Source organism: Hesperophylax consimilis, chromosome 12, assembly GCF_061612785.1.
Source record: "Hesperophylax consimilis isolate HC1 chromosome 12, BYU_Hcon_1.0, whole genome shotgun sequence".
Classification (NCBI taxonomy): Eukaryota; Metazoa; Arthropoda; class Insecta; order Trichoptera; family Limnephilidae; genus Hesperophylax; species Hesperophylax consimilis.
The window spans coordinates 32,747,118-32,764,727 of NC_142847.1; the positions used below are offsets into that span (position 1 = coordinate 32,747,118).

A 17,610-nucleotide genomic window follows, 5' to 3' on the forward strand; every position below is an offset into this window, starting at 1 on the left:
TAAATATTTGATGCAAACTATGAAGAATAATTATCTATCTTTCCAATGAAGAACATATCACATACCTACGCATATAGAAAAAAAGATAAAAATACTTTAATAATGTATTGACTCCCCGGTCAGATCTGTCCTTCAAAGGCTATAATGGAATATGATGTTTCTGGCTAGTAATTTCCTTCCGATGAATGAAGGGTTAAGATGACACACTTATGTTTTCAGTTCATGCCAATTATTAAATAATATTTCTATTTTTTCAATTACTTTGAATCAGTTTAACTAATTCTTTATTTTGTACCGTTTATAAATTAGCGTTAATTTGGTCAATCCTATTGTGAGTAATTTTTCGCATGAATAGTATTAAAACCAAAAAATATTCATAAATTATTGTTGCTGTGTGAACACCCACGATTACTTTTTCCTCTCATTAAACAACCCTTACGCACAGCATTCCCAAATTTGACGTTCAGCCTCCTTCGTGAAGATGAAAGAAATATCTTGTTCATTCCAGACAACTTCCAAACAGCAAGGGCCTTACTAAAAAACGTCTTTCAATTTCTAAACAACTATTGAGTACCCAAATAATTGTTTATCAGTTGTGGAAAAATATAAAACACGTTTATTAATAAGGGGGTAAGAATGTACCACAAGCAAATTGTTGTCACCTTGATTTGACACTGCCACATTACATAAGAAATAAAATAATTTATATGTTTTAAAATTCTTAATCAATTTCAACAGAAATAAAGAATATTTTGTCTTTTCGGTGGGTTCAATGGCTTCTGCATATTCACAACGATAAAAGTACTTACTCAAATTGTCTGTGGGTACCTATCTACTGAAATATTTTATTACTTTATTACCAACTCTAGATTTGTAGTCAACGTCACACAATATAGTCTTATGGTTCTAATCTTTTCGATGTAGATTATGTATTTACTAACAATAAATTATAATTTTTGTTCTGCATCTCATTGCAACAGACGCAGTGGATCACTCGCACATGGCATTCAATTTATCTATCAGTGTCACCCTCCTTAGGCGGACGTCTCGTGTGACTTGTGACAGTTAAAATTGTGCTGTGATTAAACCAATTAACTATAATAAGTGCCCCGTGTTCGTGCTAGAAGAGAATATGTCTAACTTTAACATGGATATAGCAGAAAACGTAAGTAACTAGTGAAACATTTTTGTACTCTGTGGTGATTTAACACGATTATTAATATCAATAATCGCCTTTTAGAATATTTCTTTCATTTTTTTTTGTTTAACGTGTGATTTTTTTGCTACGTACTACAATGTGTTTTTATTTATATAACTTTTAATATGCCGTATCAAACTTCAATTAAAAAAAAAAACTGGGAATCGAACCCAGGGTACATACACTTGCTACCATTACCTTTTTAACACTTTTTTCAGTGTTTTCTGCGTATTTCAAATGCGCTATATACATTTTTTTAAATACAGTTTTAGAAACTACATCCAATTATCTTTCCGGTGTGTGCCTTTAAAATAAACATTAATATTTCTGAATAATAAAATTTTAATTTAAAAATTGAAAGAACTCAACTTTTGTTTGAGGAATTTGTAAGAAAACTATAACTTTACTTTTATCTTGTTCATAAAATAAAAAATATTTTTTGAATATTAAACCGATCGTTACGATACCGACGCGAATATGAATTATTTATTTGGCTGTTTTTAGGATTTTATTAATGGCATCCAGAATAAATATTGGAGACGAACTCGAAATAATAATTATTTCTCTTTCTAAAGTAAAAAAAATAACGTATTTCCGCATGATAGAAAAAAGATAAAAAATACTTTTATGAATATGGACGCCCGGTCATATATGACCCTAAAACGCTGGAAGGAGCTATAATAATACTCAATCAGATTTTTTTTATTTTCAAGTAAAATAAAATGACTTGTTTACTTATATTTTCGCTTCCTTCAATAAAAATCATATTTGATGTTTCACATCTGTCCTGTCACGGTAATTTTATTTTCTGTGTCTCGTCCAATTTCATGTTTCGTTTAGATTTAGAAGTTGAACCCTCTTTTTAATAATACAGCTATTTCATCCGTACGCACACACTCTTTGAATTGCCATCCTTTTCTCATGCGTTTCGGTTCTCGCTTAACATTAACTTCAATAGACGCGCGCGTTGTATTTCAAAATAAAAAAGAACGTTCGATATTTTTTGTTCGATTAGTATGACTATACCCACTCGAGCGATTGGTGTCATATGTACACATTTACCATATTATTAAAATAATACCATTCCTCAAAATATTAATATGGAAACATATAAAACTGTTTATTGCGGCTTAAAGCCAATGAAGCCACCGCCGTAAAATTTTTAGGTTTTATGAATTTGGCTCATTATGGCAAGAGATCGCTCCAAACGGTTTTGCAAACTTGGTATAATATGCCAAAAATCGCTCGAGTGGGTCTGTCTTTGTATTTATTTAGTCTGTTGTATTTGAGAAACTTTTGACTTATGATTTTTAAATAATTATCTATTATTAAGAAATCATTTTGTTGGTTAGAGCCATTAATGTCTAGTATATAGTCATTGTATGAATTTATGATTAATTATTGCAGGAATCCGGTTTTTACCACCTGTTTAATAGTTACAATAGCTGTTCATGATAAAGTAATGTCATTATAAATAATTGTAAGTATTTTCAATCCAATTAGCACACAATTGTTATTATTATTAAGTTTTATAATTGATTTAATTGTGTTTTCAGTTCTCACCGGAAGATGGCGGCGCTAGAAATTCAAACGAATTGCCGCCAAAAACTAAGAGCAAATCTGATATTACGTACGGGATCGACGATGTGCCGCCCTGGTACCTGTGCATCTTCATGGCGCTGCAAGTGAGAGAAAAGTGAATATTTGAAAATCGAACTAACTAGTGGAGACAAGGTTCTCAAACTCCAGGTCGAAGTATAATAGGGCCTGAACCAACTGGCACCTTCTCCAAATGGCCCCTGTACTAAATGGAACCTACGCCAGTTGAAATAGAATCTATGTGTGAAATATGTGAAATGCTTTTCTTTCGGTGCTGCTATATCTGATACTTCTGCATGTTGGTTATCTAAGCTGTGTATGCATGGTACAAGCATAGAGCTACTAATAGAGGCGCATCTGTGTACTAATATCTCGTTGAAACTTGTTCTACTATTAGAAAGCGACAAGCGGTGCGCGTAGGCCGGATTAGTAGGTAGTTTGAGTTAGGGCGTTAGGAGTCAAGGTCAAAAAGCGGAACCTATTTTCTCGCTTCATGTCTCATCTTAGTATACATCAAGCGAGTTTATAAACGAATTGGTATTGACATTCCTGTCACAGTGAAATATATTTTTATTTCGTCTGACTCTATTAGGAATATGAAATGAAACCAATTAGAATAATGCAAGCCAATTGATAGAGATGCCGATAAAATTGATTATGTGGGTACATAATTGAATTAAGATTATGCTTCTCTTTTAAGATGTAGAGATGTAGAGGGTATAAATATACATTCAAATGTACTATTTACTTCTTTGTAGTAATACTTACGCATAAATAAGGTCAGAAATCAATGGTTAAAGTTAGTCGAGTAAGTACTGATAAACCCTATTTATCGAGGGTAATACTATCTACTAGTAATCCGGAGAAATTCAAATACGATTGACGATCGCTATATCTGCAACCTTTTTTATTGCAACCCCATAATTGTATATTTATTTGCTTTTATTTCGTCTGACTCTATTAGGAATATGAAATGAAACCAATTAGAATAATGCAAGCCAATTGATAGAGATGCCGATAAAATTGATTATGTGGGTACATAATTGAATTAAGATTATGCTTCTCTTTTAAGATGTAGAGATGTAGAGGGTATAAATATACATTCAAATGTACTATTTACTTCTTTGTAGTAATACTTACGCATAAATAAGGTCAGAAATCAATGGTTAAAGTTAGTCGAGTAAGTACTGATAAACCCTATTTATCGAGGGTAATACTATCTACTAGTAATGCGGAGAAATTCAAATACGATTGACGATCGCTATATCTGCAACCTTTTTTATTGCAACCCCATAATTGTATATTTATTTGCTTTTATATTTAACGGGAAATAATTTTGAAATTATGCTCAAAATACAGTACGACCTGGATCAAATATCTACGTGGTTAAAGATAAACAAATAAAAACTAAATGTTACAAAAAGTAAATAGATGGTAATTGGCAAAAAATTCAGCGGACTCAATAAAATTATCATAGGCAACGAAGAAATAGAGGAAGTAGAGGAAATCAAATACTTGGGCAATATAATGGACAATCGACTCAAATTTAACTTTGAATTATTAGATAAGAAAATGGCAAAAGGATAATTTAAAAAAAATAAGGAATAAATTAGTTGTAAATTAGTTTATAATAGTATAGTAGCATCTCATTTAAATTACTGCTCTAGTGTCCTTTTCTTGTGCAATCAAACACAGATAAAGAAATTGCAAATAATTCAAAATATAGGCATGCGACCAGTATTGAATTGTAGTAGGTATTCTAAGATAATTATTATGCAGAAAAAACTAGGAATGTTAAGTGTGAGACAGCGAATAATTATCAATACCCTAATATTTATATTTAGGCAAAAAGTACGATGCTCCCGAAATACATGTTTAAGAATATAAATTTTAATTTTGCGAGAGACCGTGGAGATTTTAGACTTCCAAAAACAAATTTGTTGAGAACCCAAAATAATCTCTATTTTAATAGATTTAAGATTTTTGATGAATTACCGACAGTTGTTAAAGAAGCCAAAAGCATTGCTGCTTTTCGTGGGTTATGCCTAAATACTATAAATAATAAGTTTTAGATGTATTGTAAAGTGCCCTTAAAGTCATAGAAATAAGCTGTTAAAAGGTTTATATTAGATATAATTTTTTTTATAACTAAATAAAAACATACAAAAAAAAAAAAAAAATGATGAGTTATTTCTGTTTTCAGCATTACCTCACCATGATAGGCGCCATCGTTGCTATTCCCTTCATCCTTTGTCCCGCCTTATGTATGGAGGAAAGCGACCCTGCCAGGGGACAAATCATCGCCACCATGATCTTCGTCACAGGTAAAACTAACTAATTCACCTTTTTTCGGGCTTTTTTATTATTTTATTAATTACTTCTACATACTTAAATAAATAATATGTAAGCACACTCCTCCTAACTAGGGATTCCTGTTCCGAGGCAGATTGTATGTTGAGTTAGTGTCTTTTCATATATTTTTTTATGATTTCCTCATCTTTGATTGTAGATCTTATATTCATGTTTGTTGATTTCCTCGTCTTCATGTTTGTATACATTATTTTCCTGTTTGTTGATTTCCTCATTTTCATTCACGTAGATCCCATCCTCATGTGTTTTGATTTCCTCATCGTCGTATCTGTTGACTGTTTAGTGTTTGTTGTTGTGTTGGTGTAACTTCATATTTGTTTTTATTCCCTCATCTTTGTGTTTACTTTGCCATATTTTATTATCATTATATATATACATCACGGGATTTTATTGTATGTATATTTATAAAACAGCCTTTCACAACCAACTTTGTATATTACTCGAGACTTTTCAATATTCTTCTTCTTGATTCGTTACCTCATTTCTGAGGATAGTGATCCCCGTTCTAGTGGGATTTGTCACAAACTATGAATACCGTTAAAAATGTGAGCACGAAGTAAATGGAGTACTCCTTTTTATCTTGATAATAATGTTAAAAATGTGACTGCACGACCATTTCCTAGTAAAATATAAGTCATTCTGAATATATCAGAACACGTTTTCAACGCAGGAGGTCTTGTTCTAATAAATACAGTGGACGAGATGCAAAAATATTATTATTTTTTAAGAACACGTGTAACGACTTCCTCACAAAATATTCGTGCTTTATAGATAGTTTGTTATGAAATTTGTAAAATTTTTCGTTACAAGCCTCTAGTCCCATATTTAACAGGAAAGCGAATATGACTGGAAATGGAAATGACTGGATTTTTAATAAATTAACAATATTTCATATCAGTAAGTTTTCTCCGTGTGGAAGATTTAAAGTTCATGTTTCTGATTCTGATCATTGTACTAATGGATTTTTAATATTTTCGGGTTCGAACGGATCCAACTGGCTACAACGTCATTATGATGGCTGGCATCAAGGTCAACCGGCTTGACCACAGCACCGCCACATGTCGTTTTGGCAGCAAATCGGAAATGGCAATTTTAAATCGTTATACAAATTTATTCGTCAACATAAAATAAAATGAAATATCTTCGTCACCGTAATTTTTTTCGAGAATAAAAAAAAACAGTGAAATAACCTTATTGCCTTCTTATTCCTCTTGTGCTTTCCAGGGCTCGTAACCTTAGTACAAACCGCTTTCGGATGCCGCTTGCCCATAGTCCAGGGCGGCACCATCTCCTTCCTGGTGCCCACGCTGGCCATCCTCAACCTGCCGCAGTGGCAGTGCCCCGCTCCTGCAGCGCTGGCAGCCCTGACTCCTGAGGACAAGGAGCGGCTGTGGAAGGTGAGGATGTGTGAGCTGTCAGGCGCCATCGCGGTGTCAGCCCTGTTCCAAGTCTTCATCGGTGAGATGTTCATTTTTTTATGATTACTATTTGGTTGTTGAATATTTTTTTTATAACGTATTGTTATGAAATATTATTTCATAAACTCAAGTAGGCTCAGGTAGGTTAATTTCGATAGGGTAATAAATTAATTATGATTCTTGGACAGTCAACTCAGAGATGAACGGTCGGTAGAAAGGGGGGGGGGGCGTTTCCGCACTCTTGTTATAGACCCGGCGGGACCCCGGTTCGGTAACGACAGTCGCAGAGATTATTAATTTAAAAACCGGATTACGGAATGTAATACAGTCAATCGTGAATCGATAGATTTTTACCCTGATGGGTTTGTTATTTTAAATATCCAACATGATATTGGAGTTATCGAGAAAGTGCGTGATTCACATTTTAAAACCATAACGGAGACATTTTGATCAGCATGTCGGTAGATCGAAATCGACAATTAATCGGAGCCATCTCTGGGTTGACCGTGGTCGCGGATATAAATCCACCATCCTGGGCCTTGTACAGGCATGTTATTAATATTCTGGGCCGAGCCTTAGTTAATCTCGCCGAGCAAATCTTTGGGCGGATGTCGATTGGTGCCTAACACACGGGAGGGCCAGCGCGCAGCAGCAGAATATTCCGGAGGAGGGATGAGAGGCATCCGACTTGCCTCGGATCGCACCGATGCATTCCTCACCGTCATGGATTTCCCATCTTCAAGAATACCTAGCCAAGTTTAGAGAGTCAGAGTAGCTCATAACACGGTCGATCTCGGGTGAGTGTCTTAATTAAAATATTGGTATGATCAGACATTTAAATATATAATCAGTGTGCAATTTAAACAATTAAACTGTTTTATTTAATCATCACATCACCCTGTGACACAATAGCATGACAGCGGTGCCCACCGCCCGAGAGGTAAGTCTTTCATGATCCGAAAGGAGCTGGCGACGCGTCGGACAGACATAGCATGATAGAAATATCATGCTTTGGCGCTCTATTCATTAGAAAAGTTTGTCCGACGTGTCATTAACTTTAAACAAACATTATAGTATGATGGCCTCCGTGGTCGAGGGGTAAGGCTCTCAACTAGCAATCATATATGAAAAAAAAGTATAAAACAATTTCTTTAATTTTTTTTTGTGAATCCAAAACTATCCTTCATCCCATCGGGGACTCGCCTAGATTGTCTTTTTTAGAAGCTCCAGTGATGGCGAGCATTTCGTCAGTATGCATTGTCTACCGGATAGATCCATCCACACGTACAGAAATACTGAAAGTTTTATAGATACTTCTCTCTTTATTTATATGCATATTATTAAGGCATAAATCAATGTCGTTACAATACACCTAGACTCGTTATTGTCTCACAAAATTAAGATAAAATCTCGCAGTAAGAAATATTCTATGTTTCCAGTAAATTCTTAATTCAAACGTTGCTCAATTTTCACGTATGACGATTTTTTGAATGCCCATCTTCGTCATTGACGAAGATAGGCATTCAAAAAACATATGTGTATGAACGAAAGAAACGATAGAACCTTAGCGTTTTCATATCCAAGCGTTGCGTCAAATACCGGCTAAATTTACAAGCCTGGACGCCTGACAAATTTTGTGGTGTCAAGTCAGTGCCGTTCCATAATAACAACGACAGTTTGCAAATGGCGGCGATTGTTGTTAGTGCTGATTTGCATATTGTTTTACCGAAAACATATAAATAAAAAGAGTGACTAGACTATTTTAATCGGTGAAGTTTAGTTGACGACAGCACTGACTTCCTAATTTGACTGTTGCGCACCCAGGCCTCTACTCTATTCGGCCTAGCATTTTTTCTATGACGCATAAAAACTTCGGGCGGCAGTATTATTTATATTAATTGAAAAAATAAGTAATTTGTGTGTATTTACAATTGAAATGTTATTCCTTGTCTTTTAATAGTGTTTGCTGGGTAATTCAAACACTTGCTCATCACACATGAGGGCATTTTTTAACGGCAATTTAATTAGAAGTGTCACACGACCTTACGAAACTAAGAAATCGAAAGCACTACAATTGACGTACTTTTTGTTTGCCATTTTGAAATTTCTACAGCGCGTCTATATGTATTGGAACGTCATTGACAGAAATGGAAAAACAATTAAATTTGGTTGATCGCGTCATGAAGCATTTTATTGAAGTAGCTTTATGATTGAAGAAATCAATGCGTTCTGTGAACTGGAAAATAACTTTACAAGAAAAAAATCTATGCAAGAAATATTACTTTGACGGCATAACTTATGAATCATAAGTTAGTGAAATTGGTGTTATTTATTTGCAACTGAAAATGATATAGGGTCGCCGGAATTTGAAGAATGGTTCGAAGAAAGGATTTTATGATTTATTCAAATGTTCTTATACATGGTGTCCAGAAAATCGTAGTACAAACGGGAAACTTTGGAATCTATATAGCAAATAATAAATCATGGCTAATGTAATAATATATTAGCTCAGATCCATAAAAAAATCACGAGATATTATAAATTTTGGATTTATAATATCTCTTCAATTTGAATTAAAGAGACTTCAGAAATTTCCATTTCGAATGTAAGCCGTTAGTAAACTTGAAAAATCATCTGTCAAAAATTTAAACGAAAGAAATACACACTTTTAATATAGTTATGTTAGTATATTGAATGATGTCTGAGTTGTTCCCGCAATCAACTTCAATTTTGAAAATTAAATTTATTGAACGCGAATAATGAATGAACATCACAAACAACCGAAATTAGTATGTTTGATAGAGCAATTTTGAGAAATATCACCCCAAGGGCTTTTAATTTTGGAAATGACATTTTGAGCTAAATGTGGTTGCATCTACCTATAAACTCCAAAAAACTGTACAAATTTTAAAGACGCCGTTTCAGTTCGAGAGCTTTTGTTTTTTCAGACAAATACATTTCATTTCACTAAAAATTATACTGTTTCTACTATCTTGGTACGAGAACACCCAATGGTAGGCAGGAAAACACTTTCTTCGGTTTTTATTCACATCCGTTTTATTTAAATATAATATTAACAATGATAGGGACCAGTTTAAGGTTCTAATTTACCGTAATCAGTAGTTGTATTCCACTACCTACCACTTCTGACAGACTACTGTCACAGACTTCACTCCAAGACTTACCGTCCAAGACTAACCACCGATACTCGGGGTATCTGCTCTTTTAAATTAAAACTATAAGGAAACACATTGAAAAATTTGACCTCACTAAGGCTATTTTCTCCCACTTTTCAGCCTTACAATAATTTTAAAGGGACGTGACATAAACAATATAAATATATTTACAGTATTTTAGGAATGCACTGGCCTTCTCTTATTTTATTATGGGTTTAAATACTCGTGTAATATATGTGTAATAATAGAAAGGCCATAAAATCGGCCATTTCTTGGCGATAAGCGCAATAAAATTTGCGAGATTTTAAACTAAACAAATAATATTCAAGGGCTTCGGAAAGTAGGTACTTAAGAGTATCGGTCAATGCAACCGACCGACACCTAAACATACATTTTACAGAGATAAATAATTTTTAATCCCAGAAGGATTGTGATTCTAAAATACCATGCTGTTAGATGTTTATTTTATGTTGGATTTTACATTGCAGATGTGAGGAAAATATTGTGTGGTGATAATCTTAATATTGGCGGGAAACTTAATTTAATGTCTAAATTATTTGAAATGTGTATTGTCGTATCAATTCTGGAATGAACAGATACCTAGGCACAGAGTAATGAACTAAATAGGCGCACAAGAAAAAATAAACGTGGTTGACGAAATACTCCTAAGGGGTGGATAGTAGAGGTAGTGTAATCTCGAAACATTTTATGCTCCCTCTCCAACACGGGGGAGGGGTGAGTGTCCCACCTCCCGTGAATTCCAATTAACTGACCCCCCCTTAGAGAAGTCTCTCAATACAAACAAGTCCAATAAGTAAAAGAAACGCCACCTGGGAAAGCTAGACATCACTCGTGTGTTATCGGAAAAAACTAATTGGAAAGATGGCAAACAAACGTAGTCAATATATATTTTAATCCAGTCTTCTGGAGCAATATCAGGTTTTATTATACAGGGAGCATCGACCAATTAGGACTACATCAATGACAGGAAGTTAATAGTCGTACCTTACTTACTTTAACCGGTTGAGATTTGGGGATTGCGGGACAGAAAAAAGTTACTTTACTATAACATCATTGTATTTACTTATGTTAACGACGCTCTGGATATCGAAGTGATTGCAGAATGGAATCAGCACACTTCATTATCCGAGGTGTTGGTAATAAAACTATATTATGACTATGTTTCACAGGCTGCACGGGCCTGGTAGGCCAATTCCTGCGCTACGTGACCCCGCTGACAATCGCGCCCACAGTAGCTCTGGTGGGAATAACGCTCTTTGAAAACGCTGCCAATGCTGCCTCCAAGCAGTGGGGTATAGCTGCCGGGTATTGTTACATTATTTCACTTATGTATTTTTTTATTAATTGTGATGTATTAACAATTCGAGAAATGGGACTTGGCTTTACAAAATTGAACAAGCTAATACGCTTTGTGATATATTTTCGATTAGAGGCAGTCGACGCGACTAAGCAATTTTAACATAGTCGTTATCAGTGTAAGGTCGTTGCTAGTAATAATGACCTTTTTGTTTTGATTAAGAGTCCATGTTAATTTTTATATATCTCCAAAAAGTATTAACTTCAGCCTCGCAAAATACTAAGCATTGGAAATGGCCTAGTCCCACTGGCCCCGGACAGTTGGGACTATTGTGTGGTTTTCACATTAAAAAGTGGTAGGCTCTTGCGAAATTCGATACACATTTTTCGCTCTGATGGATATCGAACCCGGTACTGTCCGATACAAAGTTATGCATGAATCATCGTTTCAGAAGGCCGCCACGTGTAGGCCACAATATTGATTTTAAATTTAATGCTTTGTTGTCTGCACGAAATGTCAAATATATAAAATTATACATAATAAACCAGTGTGGGAAACCGGCTTCAACTTACACGAAGAGACAATTTTAAATCTGTATGTACCAGTATAACTTCGAGTGTACAAGAATCGATGAAGTATTAGAATGCTAAAAGTATGAACAAACAATGTAACTTACTGATTTATTATTGTTTAATATTGATCTGTCTTACGAGAAACCACTTTTTCAAGGTCAATTTGTCACGATGCAATAATAAGGACGAAATGATATTCCTGTATTTATATTAATAATAAATAAGTATATGCGAGTGCAGGAGAGTGTACATTGTGCAATCCCATATGTATCAGTAAAGGTACCTACAAATTGATTAAATTAGAGAAATAAATCGAATTAAAAAAATATTGATTTATCATTTTCTTTTTAAGAAAGACAAACATTTCCGGGTTAAGAATAACCTAACAATATTTTAAAATCTCCTACTACCACCACAGTGAGCGGCAAATGTTACTTGTGTTGTGATGAAGGACTTATCCAGTCGAGGAATCGAACACACTACACCTGGGTGGGACCCAAATGCGATGTCAACTCAGCCACCGACCGGTCGACATCTTTTATTTAGTTAGTTTATATTACATCTTTAGAACTTAGTTAGTTTGTATAACATAGACACATATAAACTAATGTGCTTCGTATACTTATATAAACGAATGGTTACTTTTCATTGTTATAAAATAATATTTTTAAGTAAGCAATACACCTTTTTTAGAGAATTCATTCTTCAGACACATTAATCAATCTTCAGGAAATCTATTTTTTTTTAAATATATATATACTATTAATTTATTTATTTATTCACGTCAAGATGGCTCTTACATGTACACAATGTTAAAGGTAAGCTATATATATATATATACACTATATATATATTAACCCCACACAGGAGGCCCTGAGGAAAATAATTTCTCTTAAGACCCATGTCATCTGAGATCATTTGGGATGCTGTGTCGTGGGTCTTTTTTGAGGAAGGGAAGGAGAGTAAATTCTGGGAAGGTAAAAGGTATGAGGGTTGGGTAGGAATCTAGGGATCAGTCTGTCCAGGAGTAAAGGACATATGAATATATCCCTCCCACTGCGGCGCAAGGCGATGGGTCGAGAGACCAGTTGGGGAGATCAAAGGGTCTTCCCAAACCAGCCTCTCCCGATCTGGCACGCCACACAGCTGAAGGGCAGGCGCATCCTGAACATACCTCACACGATTTCATAATTACGTATATTTTTATGAAAAACAACTTCATCCTAAAAGATTTTGGCATTCAGTTTTTCCAATTTGGTGTATAAAAATTAACTCATTATAAAACAGTATCTTTTTAATTGGAATCAAATTCAGCTCTTCTCTCATTTCGAGAGAAGAACTTCATTTCTTCTCCCCAATCGAGGATTGTTACGGACAGTTATCTCTCCTGATTCTCTTTTCTCCTTCCGTTAACTCTGTATGTGATTCCCGCTCTGGTGGTTTGAGTCGCTTGTGGGCAATCAATACCTTACCTACTTAATTTCACCATACCGTTCGCCATACATTCCCAATGGGAATTCTAGTGGCATTTTTTTAAATTACAAAAATAAAAACAATGGTGAACAAAAACAATTAAAAAGATGTGAAACCTTATAGATTGAAATATTTTTTTAATGGATGTCCTGAAAGACATAATCCAAGTGCATGGGTACTGCAGTTAGCACATCTGCGAACATTTGCTCTTACTGGCAAATATTCTGCCTTTGCCGAACGGTTTTCTTTCGGCACATAAGGTTTATATCGGGGTAATACTTTTATAGACCGGTCGGTGGCCGAGTTGACATCGCGCTTGGGTCCCACTCAGGCGTAGTGTGTTCAATTCCTCGGCTGGCTAAGTCCTCCATCACAACACAAGCAACATTTTCAGCTTACTGTGGTGGTAGTAGGAGATTTTCAAATATTGTCAGGTTATTCGTAACCCGGGAATGTTTGTCTTTCTTTTTAAAAAATTAAAAAAAAAAAATAGACTGTCGACTTTTCCGGGGTTCCTGAAGGATTAAATATTTCATCTGGATTCAGTTCGCCTTCTCTCAACTCGTCAACTTCAGATTCGGGATCAGATGGTAAATCTATAAGATATGAATTTATTTCAAAATCCTTTCCACCCGGAAGAACATCAAAAAAACTTTATATTGGAAAAATAAAGTAACACAAAAAATAAATGTAGGGTCAGTGTAGGTTTCTCCAGTAGAATTGTGGTACGCTTGAAGTAACATATGAAAAATTTTACTCACGGGTGGTATTTTACGTATTTCCATATAATTCACAAAATAAACATAAAAGCACATCTTATTTGAATAGAAAATTCAACTTGATTCTTACCTTAATAGTGGAACAGAAATGAGTTTTTTGTGGCAATGCTTTCCGCGATTTTAGTCAAATTTTGAATGAAGTTTTTAGCAGCGACCAATAGACGGCAGTATTAGTTACTTCAATAAATGTGTGTAATTTGAAAAATCACACTGCTCCTCTAGGAAATAATTATTTTATATGTGTGCTCACATGGGTGCCACAATTCCTCTAAGAGTTATATGGTGAAATAAGCCAAGCCAACATATGCTGTGCCTCACTGCAAAACCAGGTTGGCCCAAAGGCATATTAGTTTTATTGCTCCAAAAATGTATAATTCTTTATGTACAACCTTTAAAAGGGACACGTGTGTAAACCTTCAATCTTTTAAAAAGTACATCAAATCTTGGCTAAAAAACACTGAACTAGATATTTTTTTCTTATAAGTTTTAGCAAAGCTATCTGTAACATTTATATCCATGTATACATTATTTTTTTATTATTTCACATACATACAAAACAGCGGATATATTTTATTGTTTGTAATGCTTTGTCTGCTAATTCACTTTTTAAGATGTCTTCAAAAACTAGTATTTACCTTATTTTTTGTGTTATTTTAAAACTTTTACATGTTACATGATTTAGTTTCTTGTATTGCATCTCTACAGTAACTCTTTTAAAATAACTTAAATTTATATTTAATATTGTATCTTCAATTAAACCATAGAAATAAGATAAAAATACTTATAATACCCACACTCAGGCTTCGCCTTCGTGGGATTTTTTTTAATTATGTACATTTATTTCAATATTTTTTATACATTTTTCAATATTTTATGTAACCATGTATGTATAAAAAAAAAAATTCAATAAAAAAAAAAAAAAAAAAACATAGAAAAAATAAAACATAAAAACATATTTTGAGAGTATAGCGTACACGTGACACACAAGTGCTTTGGGGGAGCGAGGTATAAATTTGAAATTATATCGGCGTTAGGCATAATTTTTGCACTATATTGTAAATTGTGTAGATAATTCAGTGTTTTTTTTATGTTAAGATCTTAGTTTGTTGCGATTTAAAGTTTTCCGTTTCATAAAATTAAAAAAAATATGTACTTATTAAATTTCTAATATATTATAATAAAATTACAATTTTCCGTGACAATTTTTTTTCTTTGGAACGTGACTTCAGGAACGAAAAGAAACTACAGTATTTAATGGTGCGTCATTGGGCCTAGCTAAATGTACTTTGGAATTCTGACTTCCCGAACGATAAGAATCAACAGTATTTATTGGTGCGTCATTGGGCCTAGATAAATGTTCTTTGGAATTCTGACTTCCCGAACGATAAGAATCAACAGTATTTATTGATGTGTCCTTGGGCCTAGTAAAACGTTTTTTGGAATGTGACTTCCCGAACCAGTATTTATTGATGTGTTCATGGGCCTAGTAAAACGTTCTTTGGAATGTGACTTCCCGAACGATAAGGACCTAGTAAAATGTTCGCCTATGGTGCTTTTGTGGGATGGAGGCGTTACAAAAATACACTTGAAAAGGCCCAAAAAGAATGGTAACTTCTGGTCTAGACCATCAAGAAAAAATATTAATCTTGTTCAAAACACTTACATCGACCATCCTTTTATTACAATCGTCAGTGGTTTTACACGCATATGCCTCAGGGATCAATTTTAGCTACATTTTGGTTTGTTCGTTTCCCTTATATGTAATTCTATACCTTGTAACGGGATAAATTAAGTACCCGTTGATTTTATTATTTGGTGTGGGTGTCCGACAACTGGCGACACCATGAAACAAGGTTCGGAGTTGGCTGACGGAACAAGAGGAGCTTTGTCTGGAGTATTCGGGTGGCGGATCCAGCAATCAAACGTACGGGGAAGAAAGGACTCTTCGCGGATGGCGGTCAACACGAAATTGGGAAGTTTTTAGTTTATCATTATGCATTTCAATATTCATTTCAAATATTCAATCTTTAGTTCTCTTACAGTTTGCAATATTGGTTTACTATAATTTTATAAATTTTGTTCTATCGTTATATGGAACTGGCGCCCTTAATATTTATAGTAATGATATTTAAAATTATAATTCATTTTACTACCTACAATGTAGCATAACTTTCAATCACCATGTTAATTATTTTTACGTAATAATACCGACCTACTAACGTTTCTTCGAGGTTGGTCGCACCCTGAGATTATTTACATTTAAATTATTCATTGAGTCTCTTGCTATGTTTTGTTTTACAATAAATTGTATTTCTTAAATATTAATCTTTTATTTAAGATTATCATCATCTATATGCTTACATATTCACATTTTTTTTAGCCATTACATTGGCGCCCAACGTGCCTTACACAAGAAATGGTATCAGATTTCATGCGTTGAATTTGATTTTGATCCACATTCAAATTAATATAAATTACAAGAATCTTTCAATGGTATTTCAATTAAGTTATTTACGAGTAGATGTCAGATTGGAATTCAGTAGAGCTATGATTGACTATTCACTCAATCTTAATGGCATCCCAGCAGGGCTGCATTATGCTTTCCAACACTCTCTTTAATTGAAATGCATTCAACTATAAAGCTCTGTGTCGGCATATATAAATAGGCAGGGTTGGCAGAAACTCTGCATTTCACATTAAATTTTTGTTAAACTTCAATATTTTGATCACATAATTATATAGACAAATATAAACTGGGAGAAGGTTGATTGAAGACGCAGTAGAAGAAGATACCTCATCTAATGGCTTTGAAACTTACGTTAGGAGAGATTCTAACACCTAAGGAAGCACATTTTCATAAAATAAAGTATAACAGTATAAACGTGAACTAATAAATTACAAAAAAATGCACAAGGATTTGCAATATCTCACATAGTTTAACAGGAAAAATTAAAAAATACAAAGATAAAAAATGCAGTTACTTCGAATGAGATTTGGGGTAAGGCCGACTAACGGTACAACGTGAAAATCTTTACTTTAAACCTACTAAATAGATGAAAATTTAAAATGGACCAATCGCATTAGCTATTTAAATAATAAAATTAAAAAACTAAGTTATTTTTTCAAAACTATCAGGAATGTGCTCATTAAAAAAGACTTAATCAAAATCTACATGGCTCTCTGCCAATCACTGTTAGAATACGGTATCATTGGATGGGGCAGTGCAAATAAAAACATACTAAATCCACTTATTAAATCTCAAAAAGCCATAATGAAAATTATACTGAAAGTTCCTGTAAGAACTAGCACTAACGATCATGTCACTTAAACAACTATATTCTAAAACTATACTCATTTACATTCATAAGCACAAAACACAAGAAATAACAACAAACACGTACAATAGAAACACTAGATCTCATGATCAAAAACTAATCCAACAAATAATTACTAATACAACTTTTGGGCAAAAAAGCTTCTTATATCATAGTATTAAACTCTACAGCAAAATACCACTCACACTCAAAAACCTCAACACTTTAACATTTAAATCTGAAATAAAAAGCTGGATACTTAACATAGGAAGATCTGAAATAGAAAATTTACTGAAATCAAACACAGACTAAAACAGAATCAACTGAACTATACCAAAAAATATTTCATATATGTAACTATACCAAAAAACACTTCATATATATATATAAAAA

The 17,610-nt window shown here is 33.8% G+C and overlaps 1 protein-coding gene across 1 annotated transcript in view; it reads left to right on the plus strand.

Moving 5' to 3' along the window:
- Positions 1–1,147: 1,147 nt before the first annotated feature.
- Positions 1,148–17,610, plus strand: part of LOC149419516 (solute carrier family 23 member 2) — a 60,930-nt gene continuing 44,467 nt past the window's right edge. The window contains exons 1-5 of the mRNA XM_089637599.1: positions 1,148–1,165; positions 2,755–2,883; positions 5,001–5,121; positions 6,392–6,625; positions 10,952–11,087. Coding sequence (XP_089493725.1) covers positions 1,148–1,165; positions 2,755–2,883; positions 5,001–5,121; positions 6,392–6,625; positions 10,952–11,087 — 638 coding nt within the window. The remainder of the gene's footprint in view (positions 1,166–2,754; positions 2,884–5,000; positions 5,122–6,391; positions 6,626–10,951; positions 11,088–17,610) is intronic.